Below are 22,144 nucleotides of genomic sequence, written 5' to 3'. Positions count from 1 at the left end.
CACTCATTCTCATGTACTAAAGAAAATACATTATATATACAATAAAAATGAAACTTACTTTTTTCTTATATACAATGAAAATGAAACAGGAATATAAGAGTTATTCTTTTTTATGATCAATCCAAAAATAAGAATAAATGGGAAGGACCACCATTTTCATATGTTTGAAGACCCAAATGTTTATTTATTTATTATAAATTGACCACATAGGTTTCCATCAGTCGGGTAGCAATTATACATTAAAATAGAAAAAACTCGCGTCATTTTATCTACACCTCCCTAAGTAGAGACCCATATGTTTTGTAATGGGATTGGAGTTGCTATTCTATACATATTCATAGAAAAGTTAAAAAAAATATGCTAATCAGATGTTGTCTTAACTTGAACTTCCTCAATGAACTATGGATATGATCTTCCCGTGTTTGATTTTCTACTACGAGAAATTTAATGTCATCTCCATACTGATTGAGTAGGAGTAGTTAACAAACTTGACAGGATAATTGGGCATCAGCACTGACCTGAAGACAGTGAACGGACGTCAAACAAGCATCATTACACATTAATGATGAGGAGGCACTCAACGGCTCCCCAGCATTAATGTCCACTCCAACGACTCCTCAGCATTAACATCCACTTACTACGCATTGAAGGTGAAGCAGAGAGTCGTTGCGCTCAGGAATATAAAAGGACGCTCACACTTGTAGAGTGGGGGACAAGATTTTCTAGACGAGAGCTCTCTATCGATTTGAGCATTTGTACTGCACTGTACTCAAACATTAAAGATCCATAATACTCAAAATATACCGGTAACACATTGTTACCGTCAAAACTATTAATGTGATTTATTGAGATTCAATGTATTAAAATACATAAATATATTTTTGAAATGAAGTTTGACTTAAATAGTCGTTGGGAAGACATTTTGTTCATCACAAATTTCAAATAGTAGCACGTAAGATGTCTAACCACCAAAACACTAGTTGTGGTAAAGTTATTGACTAATGTAGATGATGCGCACCATTCACGGGGATTGGGTGAGTCCATGGAATGATTATAATATGTAATGTAAGGCAAATTAAAGCAGAATTTTGTTGTATAAGCTTTTTGTTGTCATTATTAAGGTTGAGAAATGAATTAAAATGGTTTCCTTGTGCGGGAGTCTCGGCGGAGTTTGTTGATGAAATTTTGGTCAAGATTTTAGAATGTTTGGTCTCGTGCTCTTTCTTAACGTGTGAACTAAGACATTTTTTCCTGTTTGGGGGTTGGGAGTTGGAAGACATACATACACATCCTCATCTATCACGCACATCAATTTTGAGTTCATTCATGTTGTCTATGATAATAATAATTGAGTACATATTTAACATTAAGGATGTTCATAGGGTGAATTTGAAGTGTGAATCTACGTCTAATCCGATCCAAAAAAAAAAAAAAAAAAAAAAAAAAAAAAAAAAAAAAAAAAAAAAAAAAAAAAAAAAAAAAAAAAGCAGGTTTAGAATATCACATTTGCATCCGCATTAGCATTTATTAGGAGTTTGATCTAATCCAATTCAACAAAATTACTACACAATTATCTAATGACGGATTGAATGAGAACAATAGTTTTGAAAATTATCTTGTTATTGATCAATTCATTTGTACAAAGTACATGAAGAGATGTATTTATAAGAATACAAAGAGTCCTAGTCAGATGAGAAATGATAAAAGCTAAGGTAGATCGATTTACAACAACAACACAGGGAAGAAAAGAATGAATTATAGTGTGACTGGAATATATAGTCTTATGTAGTTCAAATGCCACATTCAATTATAATAGTCAATTAACAATAAACTAAAAGTTCAAATTCTAGAATAATAAAGTTTAATGCATTGAAACTTCTTTATAATCAAACAAAAACATAATTATTAAAGAACTAGTCAGCTGAAAAACAATCCAACAGAACCATTATATTACACAATTATCCAACGAATTAGACTATATCATTTTGGAAGTTGATTGGCAGATGCGGATTAGATATAGTGAATTTAGAAATGTCAAATTCGTATCTAATATGTTAGTGATGGATTTTCACTAAGTAAATCCACATTTATCCACTATTGATAGATACGTGAATAAATTTGACAGATTTAGTGGATCGATCATGAATATCCCTATTTAACACTACGAAAGGTGAAAGCTAGAATAGTTCTTTTATTCTCTACTAATGTGCCATATTTTGATTAATTCAAACAAAAAATTACAGTACAATTTTTAAATTTTAATCATTCTTTTTTCTTCTTGTAATAAAATCTGCACATACATTTACCATTTTCAAGCCTTTTCATTCTTCATCAGCTCCCAGAGTCCAACAGAAGGGGAGACTTTCCTGGCCTGTGTCCCCTAACCCATCCTTTTGAATAGGGCAAATTATGTTGTGGACCCAGGTGCACCTTGCAAGGTGGATCTGGGTCCAAAACTACGTCGTTTTTGTCTTCTTTTTTTTTTTTAATTAGTAAACATATTGCTGAATATAAAGTTGTCCAAAAATGTGTGAATGTAGAGGTTTCAAAGTGTGAATGTAGAGTATAGAAATCGTGAATGTAGATTTATGATTGTGTGAATGTAGAGTTGCCCAGAAATGTGCGAATGTGAAGGTTTCAAATTGTGAATATGGAGTATAGAAATCGTGACTGTAGAGTTATGCATGTTTGTAATAGAGTTAAGAAGTTCTAGCAACTTATAGCCCTGTAATGTGTGAATATGGAGTTCTCAAGTTGTGAATATGGAGTATAGGACCTGTGAATATAGAGTTTTGAATGTGTGAATGCATAACAATGGTAATATAGTTACTAAACATATAATCCTGTAATGTGTGAATGTGGAGTTTACAAATTGTGAATGTAGAATATATTGTATGTGAATGTAGAGTATAGTGTATGTGATTGTAGACCTAAGTCCACCTTGCAAGGTGGACCTGGGTCCACGGCATTACAATCCTTTGAATAGCTAGCTTGCACTACAACTTCAAAGTCCAACCCCATCTACACGTTCCCAAAATCTTTGTTTATTGACCAGTAAAACTTCATCTCTATTAAGTTCTCATCATTTAGATAAGGAACTATGTATAGTACCAACTTTTAAGATGAAATCACTGCCCAATCCCCTGCGATTCTACCAATCTCAAATCAATACACCTCCACTACTTAACCCTCTTGTTTTCTTTGTGATTAGATTATTTAAATGTCCAAGCAAACTAAAGCTGATTGTTTTTTTAATGATGATATAATATATATAATTTCTTGAATATTAGTAAACAAAATTTAAATCTTTGTATCTTGTAGTAATTTTAGCTAAAACTTTGAATTTTTTGAAAAATATTTTTATTTTTATGAATTAGACATTTATACTCAACATTGTTGAGACCTACTCCTTCTATGTGGAAGTGTAAAGGGGTGTCACTAGACCACAAGGTCTTTGACATATTCATTATTTAATCATTCTTTTATTTATTGATTCAAAAGGTTGAACCTACAACCCCTACCTGACAAAGCTTTTGGAAGGATGTAAATCACCGTGACTCAATAGCTCAGTTGACATGGCCAAATGTTGGTGTACATAAGGGATCTGTCCACCTTGAGCATAATCTCCACACTGACGCTACCGAGATTCGAACATTGGTCTCTTATCCCAAATACTGCCTACTAAACCGTGAAAATTACTAAGTTGTTTATGTAAGGTGTGTAACATATACAACTGTCTTTCATGCACGTTTCTCGGCAACTAACCTCAATTCTTTAGGTGCTACAAGCTTGGTACTCTAAGTAGGAACACTTTAGTTGATATCTCAAAGGGTTGGGGCAAAATGTATATAGGGATATGATCAAATGAGAATACGGTCTTTCGATAAAAGTGAGGATTGATCAATGATTAAGGGTTTTAGTAAAAAAAAATACGAGTCAATTTTATAGCCATGGCAAATTTTCAAGTTTACAATATTTATAAAATTAAATTCATCAATTTTTCTTTTATTTTTCAACAATTCTTAACCGTTAATCTACCAAAATTGATAGATCAGACTAGTGTTCACTTTTTACATGAGAGCATGTTCTCCCTTGAACCTTTCCCTACATATATACACAAACTTGGTCACATTTTGTTGAAATAATTTTTTGAATGCAATATATTAGGAAAATTATTAACTGCTGCATTTTCCACCATATATTTTTAGGTGATGAGGCTAAAAATTTATATTTATTAGCAAATAATATTCACTAAATAAATCTCACTCATGTGCATTTTTCACCAAATGTGCATTATCTAGATCACTGCAGGGAAGGGAATTGAAGGAGTCACACTTAAATTATTAGAAGTACTACCCAGATACTTAAGCATAATTATTAGGACTTAAAGGCTAAGGCAAAAATAAATTTGCATTGGATTTCTTGATCTATCTTTAAGGTAATTCCAATGCTGTCATATACAACAAATTCTAATTTTAGTTTCATTTTTACATTTTTTATACAATTCTAATGCACGGATTATATATCCAATTTTGGTCAATCTACATACGGGAGACGAAGATCCTGAAGCAATCCCAGTAGAGAATCAAGATCTTGTTGGAGCGACGCTAGAGGCATAACCACAAGAAGAATCTTCTAATCTTAGGACATGCGGGTTCCTAGGCATACCGGGGAAAAAATGTTAAAACAAATCTATACGCTAATGTAGCAAGTTTAGCATAAATAAGTGGCTTTTTGTGTTATTACCACCCAAAGAGTGGATTGGATGGTTATAATTAGCATCCTAAGAGAAAAAAATTATGATAATTTATCATTCGATCCACACAAAAATTTGTCGATCTCTATATGTCTAAATCTATAACGTCTATTATATTGTATTTGAACGAGTTCTCTAACTGCTTCCATAAGTTAGAATGAAGTGTGGTTGTCTTGGATTGATGAATTTTTTCTTATAAGTGATCACTTATATAAATGGCTTTGTGAATTTTACAATACACATCTATTAAAAGTTGAAATAAATTTCATAATTCAAAACTTTGAAAAAAAAAAGTGTTAATTTGGTATCATTTCCAATCATGAGCTAGCTTTTAACATGTTTTTAATATACATAACTTTAAAATCTTCATTACATTACAAATTAATACTACAAAACTTCAATGATGAGCAAATGATTAATTAATTAATTAAAATTAAACATTACTCGATAAAAGGTTCCAAAACAGAAAGTTTTTACTGAATCAACAATCGTAAAATAAAATTTATTTACTACCTCTCCATCTTCATCATTTGAAATTATACAGTGTTAATTAGTTAAATGCAGTTTTGGTCCTCAAAATAAATATGCATGGTTAAATCACTCACTCAATCAAAAAGGCAATTCAATATCTCATCAACTTGTTGTATTCAGATAGTTTGTTTGATAATCACAAAATTCTAAGTTTAACTCTCGATGAGAGTTATTTATTAGTCTTCTTAGTTTGAGACTTTGAACCAATCAACTATGTCGACTATGATTACAAGGAGAGACTCATATTGCAACTACACATAAACAATTTGAACCTCACATTTATTATTAACTATTAAAATTTGGTCTGCCTTAATTATATATATAGTCTTGCCAAAAAAGAAAATTAATATCATTTTTCTCATATTTCAAAAAAAGTCTTCTTCTTTTAAATTAATAATTTCCATCGTTTCAATCTATTAATGATGTTAGGAATTGATAAATAACTAAGATCCCTCTAGTTGATCTAGTAGTCACGCTGTCACGGAAGTAGTTATGAATTCTACCAAGAGTGAAAGGTTGAGAATTTGAATCTCATGAAAGTGAGCTTTCACTCCAAGCTGCTTTTGATAATTTTGAGTATCGAGATTTACTTGTCATGCAATACATGTGGGTTCAAGTGGCATGTCCTGTTGGGAGTTAAATTAGTGGAATTTAACCTAAAATTGATAATTAAGGTGGAGATCAATCCTCATTTTTATTAGTATATCAATCAGCTCTATGCAATTATTTGTTTGGAGCATTAAATAATAATGGTGTAATATGTAATTCTAGGAATAAAATTTATAGTACTTGTTGACCAATTATTTTTGGCAAATTTATGTATTCAAATTTATTGCAACCACCCTGTTGTTCCCATCATAACACCCATTCCATGCTAGCTTGAAATTAAAACGCACACTCACACCATGCATGCATCAAAATTCAAAAGTTCACTTATATTACAAGAAGAACACCATAATATGCACATGAGTACACTCCATGAAAGGAAGTGTATATATCACCATTGATTGCGTGCCTGGGCCAATGCCTTATCATTATACCCATCTCATCCCAAATCATACTTGATTTCACACTAATTAGGTATTAATAGTAACAACATTTATTACAATATTTTTTTTCTTCCCGTTGAATCCCCAACCTCAGGGGCCCTCCACATCCCGACCCGATAGAACATCTGGGAAGATGTGTTTACTGCGCACAAGGAGCCCCTCACTTTGAGAGGTTGCTCCCACACTGCTGGTAATAAGACTCGATATTTGGTCTTTCTTCCCAAATTTCACGCATGTGACCAACTGAGCTGCCCATGCATGCTACAATATTATTTTTTAACACCAAATTTGATTTGAATTTTGAAAGAATAGGAGTTGTTTTGGGTGATACTAGTGACTGGGTGATCGGCGTGGAAGCTTTCATTCGGTCTATGGTCTTAAAAACTGCTCGGACCATCGGCCCTTGGCTATGACAAATTAGTGACTTAGTTTGATTAACGATTGTGTTGATCAGCCGTGAACTACTCATTAATCGTAAAATTTACAAGAGTATTATTCAATTTCTGGCATATTCCATGAATCAAACATGTTGTTACTACGTGGCGCAAGATAGCTTTAGACTTTTGTTTGCCCATTCACAATGGTAAAGTCTTAAAAGTGTAAAAGCAAGTAATGTTTGGCAGTGCGGGCATGTGCTTAGGCAGAGCAGTAGTAATATATAGTTTGTTGGTGGCTGGTAGGTTTAAGCTAAGCCATGGCTAACTCAATATAATGCATGATTGGTGAGATTATGGATAAAGGGTGGCCCCATGGAGGGTTGTCAATTACTGTCAACCATTTTACCACTTTACACGCCTTGACAGCCTGACCCACGAGTCGGGAGCGGGGTCTTAAATTCTACCTTTAGTTTTTTTCATTTTTCATTTTTATCCTCAAAATTTATAATTAATTAAGTTTACTTTCAATAATTAAAAATGTGAGGCAATCTCAGTCAAATTGATAAGACTGTTCACTTGGTAAATGGTAATTACAAAATTACAAATATGCTGTTTGTTTTTGATACACAATGGTACCATAAAACTTCCCAAAAGAATAATACAACTATATACCAATATGGTACATTGCAATTATTTGCAAATCATATATAGCATATATACACCAAAATGCATGCGTATGCATGCAGGTTGGTTCATGAGTTATAAAGTAATAAATTAGCTCTTCGGTTATGTTATTAGTAAAATGATATTTTTTATCATTATATTAGTGATTTTGATTTGTTAAAATTTATTATTATGGTCCATAAATAATTGTAATCCGATCAATTAGAGTTAATTATAAAATTTTATTTATGGCATTTTTTTTTCATGACTTAATGATTACAAACAAAAAATTCAGATCGAATTTTGATATGTATTAAATTAATAGAAAAAATTTTAAAAATCAATCTACTAGAGGTTAGTGGTCTACCTTTTTTGCTACTAAATTGATTTAACACATACCTTGACCTACAATTAAGCAAATAAAAGAGCTAATAAAATAATAATAATAATAATAATAATAATAATAATAATAATAATAATAATAATAATGAGTAAAAGTTTGCATGCAGCTGGGCTGGACAGATTGTAACTTTGTTTAATTTCACTTTTTTGTCAATTACAACTACAATTACTACATCTTTTATGCATAATGAAAAGTGAAAGGTGGATTGTGTAGGGCACGTTTGGATGGGTAACTATTTGGCTGCTCACCAACTTAAAAAAAATATGCTTTTGTAAAAGCAAATCCTGAATCAAACTTCGTATATATGTAGTGCTAATCACTCAACATTATTTTACCTTCATGTCCCAACCAGATCCATGTGAATCCTAAAAACAAAAAGAATGCATGTATAATCAATCATCATTATAACTGTGTGGACCATACTATCAAATAATGTACATCTAATACACAAATAATGTACGTTTAATATATTGAAAATGTACATTATATTAAAAAAAAGTACATTATTTGAATACTGAAAGTACATTATTTTGTATATACATTAAATACACGAATAATGTACTTTTAGTATATTAAAAATATATTTTTTGTTATGATTCGCACAACACTGTGTGAACCCTGGTCCACACAATAATTTTCCATGTACAATCAATGGCGACAAAATAAGGAATTATAAATTGGGGACCAGATCGATGTGAATCCAAAAAAAAACAAAAAGAATGCATGTATAATATAATCAATGACAAAATAAGGAATTATAAATTGGGGACAAAGATTTTGATGTTAGGGCCGGGCAAATCAATTTTAATTTAAGCTAGGTTTACTATTCACCCTTTAAATTTACTTTCTAAATTTTAATATTCACTTCTTTATGTGGTGTTATTTATTATTATTATTATTATTATTATTATTATTATTATTATTATTATTATTATATATTTGATTAATAACATTTTTTTATATACTTGTGGTTTAGGGTTAGCCAATTCATAGCTCATGAGTAACCAAGGCATACTAAGGAGGAAAACTCAAAAGGAATAAAAATATTAGTTTTGTTTTAGTATATTCATACTTGAAATGACATAAGTGCATGCGGGATTGCGTATTCTGAAATGTAAAAAAAGTGGAATAATTATATTTTTGATCCCTCGATTGTGGCAATTGTGATTATTATGTAGTTTGGTAACTTTTGGTTCCTATTTTCAATTTCAGTCAAGTGATGTTTAATTGATGTATAAAATAATCAATTTAGTCACTCAATTTTTGAAATTGAAAGTTGATATAAATAAATAATTGAATAGCTAAATTGACTATTTTAGACATTGAGAGACTAGATTTATATCACAACAAAACAATTGATAACCACATTTTTTACTAAAATTAAAATGAGGGACTAAATTGCATAATAGTCAATAATTGATGGACCACAAATGCGATTATTCCTTAAAAAATGATGTAATAATTGTTTTTGGGTTCAAATTACATAACCAAAAAAATTTAAATAGATAACTTAAGTGACAAATGAGCTTCTTTGTGAGAAAGAACTCTGAAATAATTCGGGTTCGATTCTGAGAAAGACCCGGATCAGCTCATAAGTTTACACACACAAAAATGGAGATTTAAAAGATGAAAATTGGGATAAGTCTTTTTGTTATCTAGTTTAAGGAGTTGTAAAGGAATTGAATGTAAGGAGGCCGTTGGTTTTCAATTTTAGGCAATTAAGAGGATGCGTATAACTCCAAAATGCAAGTACATCATTAAGGTAGACGTTTACAAACTGACAAACACTACAACGTAAGACATGTGCAACACACAATACTTTCCTTCGCTATATACTCATACGGCTGAAAGGTCGCAATCCAACTATTTTTCTTTCGTCTCCGATACATATACCGATGACTATTAGCCGTTATCTATGTATCACATGCCGGAAATTATTCAGGTACGATACAAGATTAATAGCATATTTGGTTCAAAGAATAGGTTGAGAATGAAATAGTATTTTCGAAAATAATGCTTTGTAAGTCATTTTGTTCTAAAGAATAATATTTACAGAATTTATCTATTCCTTTCGCAAGGGGAATAACTATTCTGATGGGACCCTAGTATTAGGTATACTCGCAAGTGGCAACCAATATTCATGCACTATATAAAGTTTGTTCATGTATAATAACTCGCAAACCACACATAAAATGTACTAGAAATATCTTATGTTGCATATCTATGAGAATGTGTTGATAAGAATTAAACTCGAAACTTATGCCCCATTCGCACAGCTACTCTTTTTAGGCAATTTGTGTAAAGTTGATTCATTGAAGGGGGAGATTGGTCTTACCGTTATGAAGGTGCAAAAACGACAATGGATATTATAAGATACAACCAAAAAAAACGGAAAACAAGAGAACTTTGCTGTTCACTTTCACTTGTCCTGCGCTAGTCTTAGTGATACTTCCACCAGAAAAGTTTTCCAAAAACTTCACAACTTATACGATGTAATAAAATTACTTTGACATTGTGAACAAGAAAATCTGAATATATATGGTCCGTTTCTGAAGCACAAAGAGTCAGCAGTTATCTCCACTGAGGCTCGAACCCACTCCCATCATCCATGGTGGGGTGTGAACTGGGACACCGGGTGCCACTAGACCACATGAAACTGCAGAAATAGATACACCGGGTGCCACTAGACCACATGAAACTGCAGAAATAGATAAAACTGGCAGGACAGATGAAATAATAGAGAAGCTGAATCTCAAAACTGGCAGGACAGATGAAATAATAGAGAAGCTGAATCTCCACTGAGGCTCGAACCCACTCCCATCATCCATGGTGGGGTGTGAACTGGGACACCGGGTGCCACTAGACCACATGAAACTGCAGAAATAGATACACCGGGTGCCACTAGACCACATGAAACTGCAGAAATAGATAAAACTGGCAGGACAGATGAAATAATAGAGAAGCTGAATCTCAAAACTGGCAGGACAGATGAAATAATAGAGAAGCTGAATCTCAAATACCCTCACATTGAGATCAAATCCTCGAGCGTTCAAGAACCAAATCAACAATTAGGAGTGGAAGACAAATGCAGCATAGATGAAACGAAGGAGCCCTCCTTACAGCAAACATCAAACTCTCCCTACAAACTTAGGTCTATATTTGCAAAGGAAGCGCTAAAGCAGTCACAGAAGACTCCCTCCGGGAATCCTCCCTGTTGAGCATATATATAATATATAAACATAAATGTGCAATCCAACTATCAGCTTAAGCTTTTAGTTGAGATGGAGCGCATGCTTCAATTCTCCCTACAGATTCTGGCCCAGAAAAAGTAATGCAGATGAAAGCAAAGAAGTTGAACATACACATACTGACACACTTGATGAAAATGAACGAAAGAGCGAGAGGGGTAGGAAACTTACAAGCCCGGGAAGTGGCAGGGCAGTTAGGCACATCCCATCTTCTCCATCTCTGATCTTGAGCGGCATGAAGAAGAGAGGGAAGAAGCCCTCAGTAACCAATGGCAGTGATGCTGATGAAGATCAAGCAGCATGGTAACTTCATTAAAATATTAAATCATCCATCAAAACAATCAACAATCATAAATGCAGTAAAGATATAAAGTCAATACTTGTACTAACTACATACTTGTGTGTTTTAGATGCTTTTCCCTTGATTTCTATCGTACTCTGTAATATTCTTTGCGAGTCATGTGCAATATAACCACTTGTTGTTAGATACTTCTTGCATTACAACAGCACCATCAAGCATATTAAAAAAGTAATGAAATCATTCAAACAAGATGAAAATGAAGTTCAGAAACTGAGCATTTCCTTGATTAATTTGTGTTTCTAAAACGCTACAATCTTTTGTACATAGAACTACGGCTATATATGATAAGATAGAAGCACAAATGCACAATAAAGTAACTAAACCTATGTTACAACTACTTAGCAGAGTTATATTTCTAAATCCTTAGCTATGATAATGTTATATGAAGATGAATTGAAGTAGACAGTTCTGACCAGCTCTTTTTCATGTGTGACAGGGAAGGTATTTATGTCTAAATGGATACAGTCTCTAGTTAATACAATACAATGCTCCCTAGATGTGTGACTCATTCATTGGCGATTAAATTGGTGGAAGAGGTAGAGAGAAATTCATCTAAGATTTCCCCCAAAACCCATTATCCCCACAAGAGCAGCTTCCATCCTTGAAATGGTGAAAACCTTCGCAATCTCTGACAGAGATTTCTCTCCGAACTGCCATAGATATAAATTTGACGAGGTTATGACAGCTCTGGCACATGTAAAGATTTTTAGTTACTGAAATAGGCATCCCGGGAACACTATTTAGCAGCCCAAATGCAATAGCCAACCTCTCACTGTGCCCACAAAAAATCTCAGCTTTTGAAGCTTCGACTTCATCTACAAGACTTCTTTCTGGTTCATCAAGACCAGCTGCTTTCATTTTATCAAAAAATCCTTTTAGAACTTCATTTATTTGCTTTATTTCAGGGTGGAAATCATCGCCACTAAGGAATGCATGAACTTTGCCTTTTACTTCTATCCAGCAGCACCCGGGATCAATATCCAGCCCCTTTTCTCTCATCAATTTTTTGAGTCTAGCAACTTCATCCCACTTTCCGCAATCAAAGTACAGGTTGCATACGAGGGTATAATACCCCAGATTTACTTCATCCATTTCAAGAATATGTCTAGCAGCAAGTTCCCCGAGTTCAAGATGCCTGTAGATCCTACATGAATTCAACAAGGCTCCCCAAATAGCTATGTCAGGTTTTATGGTCATTTTCTGTATAAAGTCATAAGCATCTTCCAGTTGCCCAGCTCGGCCCAGTAGATCAACCACACAAGCATAATGCTTCAGATTTGGTTTGATAAAAAACTTAGATTCCATAATGTCAAAATACTCAAGGCCTTGATTCACCATCCCGGACTTGCTACAGGCACATAATAGAGATATAAAAGTAATCTCACTGGGCTTCAAGTTTGAATTTATCATTCTATCAAATAACTCTATAGCAAGTTCACCTTGCCCCCGCTGGGCATAGCCTGTAAGCAGAATGTTCCAAGCTGCCACGTCTTGCTGCTGCATATTAAATAGATTCAATGCAGGGCCCATTTTTCCACACCTGACATACAAGTCAAGAAGAGCATTGGGCAAAAATCCATCAAAAGCCATCCCATTTCTCAGCACATATGCATGTATCTCTTTACCACACATTAAAGCTCCTATCCTAGCACACGCAGAAAGAGAAGAGATCAAGGTAATTGAATTTGGATCCATAGTGAGCGTCATTTTCCGGAAAAAAATCAAAGCTTCAAAACTTCGATTGTTAATCCGAAGACCAAGTATGATAGATGTCCAGGATATCACATCCTTTCTGGGGATCGCATAAAAGACTTCCAAAGCCTTATCAATATAACCACATTTGGAATATAAATCAATGAGTGTGTTTGCAACTATTATATATGCTACAAATCCCATCCTTTTGGCAAGCTCATGAAGCTTAATGCCCATATCTAGAAATCCCAAAGAAGCACATGCAGATATAACGGAAGCAATGGTTATCTCATCCGGCTTGACACCCACCATCTCCATTGTTTTATATGTTTCCACTGCCTTTTCAGGCAAATCATTATTCTGATAAGCTGAAATCATTGCAGTCCATGACACCACATCTTTGCACTCGATCCTCCAAAAAACTTTTTGCACTTCCCCCAAATTCCCAACAGCAGAGTACAACTGAATTAGCGAATTACCCAACGAAACTTCATCCCCGTATTCCATTTTAGCCACATAGCCATGTAAAGCTCTCCCTAACCTCTCATCACAAAGAACCTCACATGCAGAGATCACACTCGTCATGGTCATTAAATTCGGATAATAGCCAAACTCTCTCATCAAGAAGAACAAGCTCAAACCTTCCAAATAGTCACCATTCTCGAAATACCCAGATATCATGGCATTCCATGAGATCGTATCCCTCTTAGGCATTCCATCAAACAGCTTCCTGGCACTAACAATGTCACCGCATTTCACATACATAGTAATCATTGCATTAACAACATCAATATCACACCCAAACCCAAACCTAATTACATGAACATGAATCTCTCTACCTATTCTCCAATCAGGTATTCCGCCACAAGTCCTCAACACACAAGTGAAAGTATAAACATCAGGCCTATATCCCACCCACAACATACGATGATACAAATCCAAAGCCTCATCAAAGTATCCATTTTTGGCGTACCCGCCAATCAAAACATTCCAAGAGAACACATCTCTCTCCGCCATTTTCCCAAACACATACCAGGCATCTCCCAAATTCCCCAACTTTACAAGCATACTCAGCAAAGAATTCCCGAGCCTCAAGCTTAACTGGGACATCAAACTCAGCACAACAGAACATATTAGACACCCTTCTTTATACGCTCGTTTGAATTCGCAAAGCCTAATCAAATAAACAAACGTTTCTTCTTCGATATCACTGCGAAGGTCTTGTCTCGAGTTCAAGAAACTTACGGCTTGGTCTAGCTGGCTTTGGAGGCATAGTCGAGTGAGGTGAGAGTTGGGGTCAGCTGAGGAGGGAGTGGAAGTAGAGAAGAGGGTAAAATTCTGGTGGGTTTTTAACTGATAAAACTTGTGGGGCTTACTGAAAATCTTGGAAAAGCTGAGTTCTTTGGTGATATGAAGCTTGGAGAAGTGAGGATGGCGGTGGTCGGAGTGGATGAGGGTGGTTGGGGTTTTAGCTGCTGCAACTGCCATCTTCCAAGACACCGAGGAAGAAGGAAACATTACCTCGCCGGAGAATGCTCCCCAAATGTGATATTTTCCTTAATATAATTAAAAATAAAATTTGATGCATTTGAAAAGATATTTACCAATAATTTGATCCTTGGTGAAAGTGTCGGGATAACGGATAACATGCAAACTAATATCATAACTAATTAATTTTAAACATATTATTGGGCTCCAAGATGGGAGATTAGCCTCCCGACGGTGGAAGTGTAGAGATTAATTTCTTGACAAGTATTAACTAGGAGACAAGTTTGGATAACTCGCGATTTACCTTATCCATTTTTGTAGGTGTCTTTTTCGGAGAGATGGAGTTGTACTTCTTTATTTGTCTTTAGGCATTTTTATAGTAGATAAATCGGTAAAATACATGCCTACATAGTAGTAGAATAGCCTATAGTAATGGGTGATGAATGAGTAATAATGGGATTTAATGTTATAATTAATTAGTTTGGAGGTTATGGAAGAATAATTTAGGGAGCCTCATTGGTCATGTCCCGATGCTGATTGCTGAGTTTGAGTGTCAAGTCTGACTGCTTGCTAGGTGGTACCGACTAGGTACCTACACTAGGTATCCATCATCAGTCTCTCACTTTCATGCATCTCGTGAAGCATGGCGCAGGAAAGTATAATACGGTGGTCCACAGTCAACTCATCATTTCCAACTCCTTTTCTCAAGGAGAGGCCAAGGAACTTCATCACCAACTCCTTTTTCATGCGTTCAATTCCATTACTGACCACTTTTTTTAGAGAGGCACTGCACCACCCACTTTTCCAAGTGGCCGATCGTTGAGTTCTAAAGAACCGAGAGGTTGAGTGCTTAAGGCTTAGTGTCGAGTGTTGAGCACCTATTATCCTGCAAAATCTGAGACATTAATTAAATAAAAAGCATCTACGTGAGATCCATCCCCTCAAAGGAGTATGGTACGGGAACCTTCAAACTTCATGATGGTTAGCGTATCCATTAATGAGCCAGCTAGAGACTTGTTAGTAGAATCAAAATGTGGACTATCTTCTACTCCCTCTGTCCCATTTTATGTGTCTTACTTTCCTTTTTAGTTTGTCCAAAATGTTGTCCTCTTTCTAAAATTGAACATCACCATCATTCTACTTTTCCCACTTTACCCTTATGACTTTTCATTTCTTTATTGCTTTTATTTTCAAAAGTGAAAAAGTTGGGGGCATAATTGGAAAGCATATCACATTTACTTTAATTTCTTAAAAAGCGTGCAAAAAGCAAATGAGACATCCATTTCGGGATGGAGGGAATACATATTTTGGCATATCCTTAGCACTATCAGTTTTGGGAATTGTAGACTTAATGCTATTTTCAAGTGTCATTCTTATAAACATTAGGTTGAGTCTGTTTAATATTTCTCATGCTTGATAGAAAGCTATTTCATCAGCACTGCTACTATCATTAATAACAACGGGCTTATCATTTAGGAGTGCTAGATCAAGATCTAGGATACCAAGAAACTAGATTTGTTCATGCCACCCAGTAAAGTTAAGCTCATTACACTTAACTACAGATGCAACCTACAAATTAATTGGAACATAACTAGAGGCTGCAATATATTCAACAATAAAATGAAAACTTAAATATTATTTTGCATTAATACATAAACATATAATAAGATTTAAATAATACATCATAAACAATCAAGTGCATTGAATATCTCATTTGGGTGATCCAACAACATATAACATTAAACATAACTCGATACTCAAACATTTCAATTTTAATATAATTGGCTATTAAAAATATTACATATAAACTTGTATACTATCTTTGGATATGCAAAACAAACTAGTTGAATATACATAATCAACCACTATTATATTTATAATTATGAAAATTGAGTGACTTTTGGCCAGCTCTTAACAAACAAGCCTACTTTGTTTATTTATTAATCGAACTCTAAAATTTATTCATTTTTACCGTTATTCAGTAAACCTCCTTGGCGCCATAACTTTTCTTTAAATTCGCCCTTTACCATTTGCCCAATTGAAGTCATCAACTAACTCATCAAGAAATCTGACAAACGGCGAAATAAGAAACGTCTCCAAGATTCCCTCTGCTTTGGCTTCTCAGTTCTCATCCACCACCGCAATCCGCAACCTCTACTTTCACCATGAAGAGAAAGTCACCGGAATCTCTCTCCTCCGGCCACCACCACCACCACCGTGGCTTCAAGATCCTCCCACTTCCCATCACCTTCCCATCGCCCTCCTCCACACTCTCTCACCCCTTCAACTCCACCGCTTCACGCCCTCTGTCACCGGAAACCACCAACCCTTCATCGCCGCCGTTTCACCCGTCTTTCTCCGGCCCCTCCGCAGTAGCTTTCGGGATACAACAAGACAGCCCTAGTTCCAAGGTAATTTCAAGATTCAATCTTTTATTCCTTTTCTTTTCAGATTACTTTAATCTAAATTTTATTTATTTCAATTTTTTTTTTCAGAATGAAACTGAAATTAATGGCGGCGATAACGAAGAGGCAGTAAGCGTGGAGAAATGTGGAAACGGGATAGCAATTCACTTGAAATGCCCATGTGGCAAATCTCATCGGATTCTTCAAGCTGGGAACAACTTTTACTACAATTTGATTTAATTAGCTCCATCAATTCTTTTTTTCTTTCTTTCTTTACAGGTGATATTATATTTTCTTTTTTTCTTTGTCCAGATAATAGAAGATTAATTCACATAAATTTTCAGATTTTAAGAAACAGGTTAAGCACATTAATTTTCTTGTAAACGTACAATGGCCATCATATCCATCCTGGAGATAATAAATTTTGCGTCTTCTTTCCTTTATTCTTCTGTTTTATTTATTATGAATTTTATGTAGTATGTCCATATTCTTTTATGATTATTGTAATTTGATTTATTATGCATTATACTTTGTAGTTTGCTTTATTATGCATTGTATTCTATATATAACCAAATGAACCGTTAAATTAATTTTCCCAGTAAAGTGTCAAACGCTTTCTTGGGTGGTTTCATAACTTTCATTTTTTGGTAAAAATATAAAGACATAGTATAGATTATAGGGATGTCAATCTTAACTCGAAACTGATGAGTTACCTGATAAGGCGATAGTTTGAACGAACAACCAGAAATTTAGTGGGCTAACTCGATAGCTCAAACTACTTAAGACTATTATTTGTTTCTCAATGGACATGGAACAAAATATATAAAGAATTTATATGTAAGCTCATGGTTAGTAATTTTTATTAAATTTGTAAATAAATTTATTACAAAATAAAATATTTTGTATGAAAATAAATAATAATTTTTTTAAAAAAAAAACTTATTTAATTATCACATTATAGTGTGCGTGTGTGTATATTAATTATTTTTAGTTAGATTTCAGAAATAGAAGTTTATATTGATTGAATGGTGTATAAATTTACATTTATTAAGTTTATATTTATTAGTGTGAATGTGCTAATTTATCAAAATTAAAACTTCATCATGTTAATTTGAAAATTTCAAAAGTTTTAGTTGAACCTGATAATATTTATTACTTATTTTTAGTAATAAATATTGTTTGGTAAATCTTTTTAATTATATAAAAAAAATAGCCTTTTATTTTTTCTGTGCTTTATTATTATACACGTTTAATGTCCACAATAATGCAAAGAGTGAAGTTAGTACCTAAGCTGTGACCAAAGTGCCAATTTTCATTATTGAGGTAGGGATCCTTAATTGTAAAGGAAAATGATAGAACCACTAATATGATAGCCTTACGTTCCACAATAACACACACCCTTTGATTCTTTGAACACTAAAAAAAAAAAAAAAAGCCAATGACCTTGCGGTCTAGTGGCATCCGGTGTCCCAGTTAACACTTTCACATGGATGATGGGAGTGGGTTCGCGCTTCAGTAGGTTGAGAAAGTAGTTATGAACAGATACTACATTGTAACAGAGTCAGTAGTACTAAAAAAAAAAGTAGCTATGAACAGATACTACATTGTAACAGAGTCAGTAGTACTAAAAAAAAACTAAAAAAAAAAAACTTTAATTAAGAAGTAATAATAAAATCACGAACAATAAAATTACTCCGTATTTGTTAAAAAATGGTAACTCTTTGAAATACTTTTTTTGACTCAATCGTTGTTGGACAAAAGATTTAGGGTGTGTTTGGTTCGCACATGAAAATCGAAATTGGGTGTGTATCAAATATTTGGTAATGTTAATGAATTTTGGTAAAAGTATTTTGTATGTTTGGTAGTAGGGTGGAATGAGAATGATTATTAATAGTTAGGGAAGCGACTGAGGAGGAAGCGATGAAACCTTTATTTTATTAGGGAATGAATTTTGCAATTAAGGGTAATCAAAACCATAGTAATATTTTAAAAACCTGTCAACTAAAGAACATGGTTGCAGTAGGCGCTAGGCGCTAGTCGGGTGGTAGACTAGCGCCTAGCGCCTAAGCGGTCTAGGCGGCACCTAAGCGGTTTTAGGCAGTGACCTATAAAAACAAAAAATTAATTCATGTGTGTGGATGTATGTCATATATTTTATATATATATCTTACGTCTCTTACTTATATAAATAAATAAATTTAAATATATATAAATATAATAATTAAATTAACAAGATCGACTCACTCGAGTTAACTCGGCTAACTCTACTGAGTTGGGCGAGTTAACTCGGCCGAATTCGGCCCAGTCGGCCATGTTAAGCGCTAGGCGGCCTCCTAGGCGGACGTCCAGGGAGCAATTCGCCACGGTCTAGGAGCGCCTAGCGCCTAGGCGGGTGCCTAGGCGACCTAGTGAGGATTTTTGCAACAGTGCTAAAGAATAACAATAATTTTAATATCCATTGACGTAGCTAAACTTGTCAACCAAACACACCCTTAGTTTAACAAAGCACAAAGAAGGCAAAACCGACAACAATTGATGAAGGGGAATGCTTTGTTTATGTTGTCGTGGAACCCCCTACGAATGGTGATGAGATCATAAACCAAATGGTTCCAGAGACTGCCGTTTAACTCTCATCATCAAAGTGATGGGGCATATGGTAGGATATACGCATCTTCTTAGGCAGATCAAATCAATATTGTGAAAACTAAAAACTCTAAGGAGATACTTGAAATTGATAATGATATTTTTTTTAATGACAAAAATTTGTATGAGACCATCTTACGATCTCAATTCGTGAAATATGTCAAATTTTTGATTAATATCATGATCGGGATGACTCCACAAATGTCTTACTAGCTCACCATTTATTTACCCAACCTTCATCTACTCGATCCACTGCCCTGTCCCAACCTACCATTAATAGATGATACACTCTCATTTGTACCTATTTTACTTGTGTTTTTATGTAGGTTTTATAGTTAATTGTGTGATAAAATGTTGTATCCAATGCTTATTTCTTTATTTTTATATTTAAAATGGTATAATGCTTGGTTTAGATGTTTTTGATGTGTTTAGAAGTGCATTAGAACCATTTGGGAGCAAAAGCCAATCCAAACGAGCCAAAGAGTTGAAATTCCCGCTACCATGGCGACACCTCGGTAATTGGACCATATCTCAGCGTAGGAATATCCAAATGAGGTGATTCTTGAACCATTGGAAAGAAGACTTCAAGGGCTACAACTCTTATGAAGACATCAAGGCTTGATTCAAAAGGGAAAAGGGTCAAAATCAGGACGCAAGTCGCAACTGCGTCACAGGAATTTTCGACGCGTCGAAAATCCCAAAAATGAGGCAGAACAGCCTCGTTTCGGTGCTGTAGACATTCGACGCGTCGAGTGTTGCATTCGACGCGTCGAATGTCGCAGATTTGCGATTCCCAACTTCTAAAAATTGTCATTTTTGCCCCTCTTTCTCCACTCACTATAAAAACATCATTTTCTCTTCAAACCCTACCGGTTGGCTGCTGGTTCTTGTCAGAAAAAGAGGAAAAAGAACAAGGAAAAGAAGCTTCATCATCTCCAAAAGCCAAAGAAGAAATCATCACAACTTTTGAAAAGGAGATCAAAGAAAAGAGCTTGGAGGCATCATTTGGGAGAATATCTTCCTTTCTCTTTTCTATTTTGAACTTTATTGAATATTTGTTGGATCTATTTTAGCCATGTTAGGCTAAACTTTCTTTTGGGATTTTTGGGTATAAAAGTGTTTATGAACCTATGTGCCTAGTTCTTATTTTGTTTTAATGAAATATCTATTTGGGTTTATTGTTTGTGTTGCAATTGTGATTTATGTTATTGATACTTGTAATTAGATGCATATGATTACTTGTACCCTTGCTAGATTTGTCTATGAATCAAAGAGCACCCGCAATTGCACTTGACTATTGTACCTCGAGAGAGGACAATTTGGTTAAGGGATATATTGTGAATAGCTCACGAGAGTGAGTATTCCAATTGTGAATAGCCCACGAGAGTGGGTATTCCATTTATTGCTTAGTTTCGATTTTAGATTGTGAGTAGCTCACGAGAGTGAGTATTCCAATTACCGTATTTTGGGTTTGAGTTACGAGAGTAACCTTTCCCTTTTAGATGGCAATTCTCCACACTTGTTTAACCCAAATAATTATTTCACTTTAGATTGGCACTAGGTGATTAAACACTTCAACTCCCAAAAAAATCCCGCTTTTACCTCTTTGAATACAAAAACCCGTTTGCCTTGTTTTAATTATCTTGTTTGCATATTCATAGATAATCATCCATTGTTAACGTAGGAATAGCTTCTTGCGAATATAATTAGTAACTAGTGCTTGATACCCCACTTCCCTGTGGTTCGATAACCCCGGAATACTCCGGGTATTTGTATGTGGTTTTATACTACGACCAATAGATGACCACAAATTGGTAATTTTGGTTATAATCGAACTGGAATTCAAAAAGTTTCAATTTTTGTTTGATAAAATGAGGAACTAGAACTGGCGATCGTGTCTTAAAAAAAAAAAAGTGGCGGTCGTGTTCCCAACTGAAAAAAAAAAATAGAATCATTTTTTAAAAAAATTTAAAGTTAAAGTTTAAATATTTAATATAACTAATTTTAAAAATTTTCACATGATAAATTTTAAAAATAAAAAAAATTACAAAAAAAAAAATTCTATTCTAACCGATGATTCAAACCGAAATCTTCCTAAAAATATTTGGTTCTAATTTGCCCTTTTTCATAATCGTAAACTAACGGTTTAGATTTTAGAATCAGAACCAAACTGTAGTCATGTCTACCCAGCTAACAGGCTATCGCGGTAAACATACTTTCCCTTAATGAAAAGATGTCCAAGATGATAGAAATGTGTTGATTGAACATCTTGTGTGCGCATGAAAACTAGAGTCTGATTAACAGATCGATTGAATGATTTGCAATTTATCTTTACAGTGACACTAAGAGCTCAATTTTTTTTTGAGTATTATTGACTCTGTTACAACGTAGTATCTGTCCATAGCTACTTAAAAGAAGAAGTTTTTTTTTTTTTTTTTTTTTTGAAAACTTAAGAGAAGAGTTTTGTTGGTTTAAATTTTAATTTGAAGTAGCTTAAATTACCTAAATATTTTTTTTAAAACATACTC

At 34.1% G+C, this 22,144-nt stretch overlaps 2 protein-coding genes across 2 annotated transcripts; one reads left to right on the top strand and one right to left on the bottom strand.

Annotated features, from left to right (window-relative positions):
- Nucleotides 1–11,587: 11,587 nt before the first annotated feature.
- On the bottom strand, nt 11,588–14,629 carry LOC116001565 (pentatricopeptide repeat-containing protein At1g15510, chloroplastic). Its single transcript, XM_031241448.1, has one exon. It carries the CDS (start codon nt 14,596–14,598, stop codon nt 11,941–11,943), a length of 2,658 nt encoding a protein of 885 aa, XP_031097308.1. The 5' UTR covers nt 14,599–14,629; the 3' UTR covers nt 11,588–11,940.
- Nucleotides 14,630–16,620: 1,991 nt separating this feature from the next.
- Nucleotides 16,621–17,416, top strand: LOC116000851. Its single transcript, XM_031240699.1, has 2 exons — nt 16,621–16,979; nt 17,064–17,416. The coding sequence occupies exons 1-2, from the start codon at nt 16,734–16,736 to the stop codon at nt 17,211–17,213; spliced, it is 396 nt and encodes a 131-aa protein (XP_031096559.1). The 5' UTR covers nt 16,621–16,733; the 3' UTR covers nt 17,214–17,416.
- The last annotated feature ends 4,728 nt before the right edge of the window (nt 17,417–22,144 follow it).

This window comes from Ipomoea triloba, chromosome 13 (genome assembly GCF_003576645.1).
Source record: "Ipomoea triloba cultivar NCNSP0323 chromosome 13, ASM357664v1".
Lineage (NCBI taxonomy): Eukaryota > Viridiplantae > Streptophyta > Magnoliopsida > Solanales > Convolvulaceae > Ipomoea > Ipomoea triloba.
Note: the sequence above shows the minus strand (reverse complement) of the source record. Positions and strands in the feature narration are given on the sequence as shown.

Excerpts from the sequence above, each read along its gene's own strand:
- LOC116001565 (XM_031241448.1), bottom strand. The coding sequence starts at position 14,598 with ATGTTTCCTTCTTCCTCGGTGTCTTGGAAGATGGCAGTTGCAGCAGCT.
- LOC116000851 (XM_031240699.1), top strand. The coding sequence starts at position 16,734 with ATGAAGAGAAAGTCACCGGAATCTCTCTCCTCCGGCCACCACCACCAC. Across the intron at positions 16,980-17,063 it reads AAGACAGCCCTAGTTCCAAG|AATGAAACTGAAATTAATGG; the intron begins GTAATTTCAAGA and ends TTTTTTTTTCAG.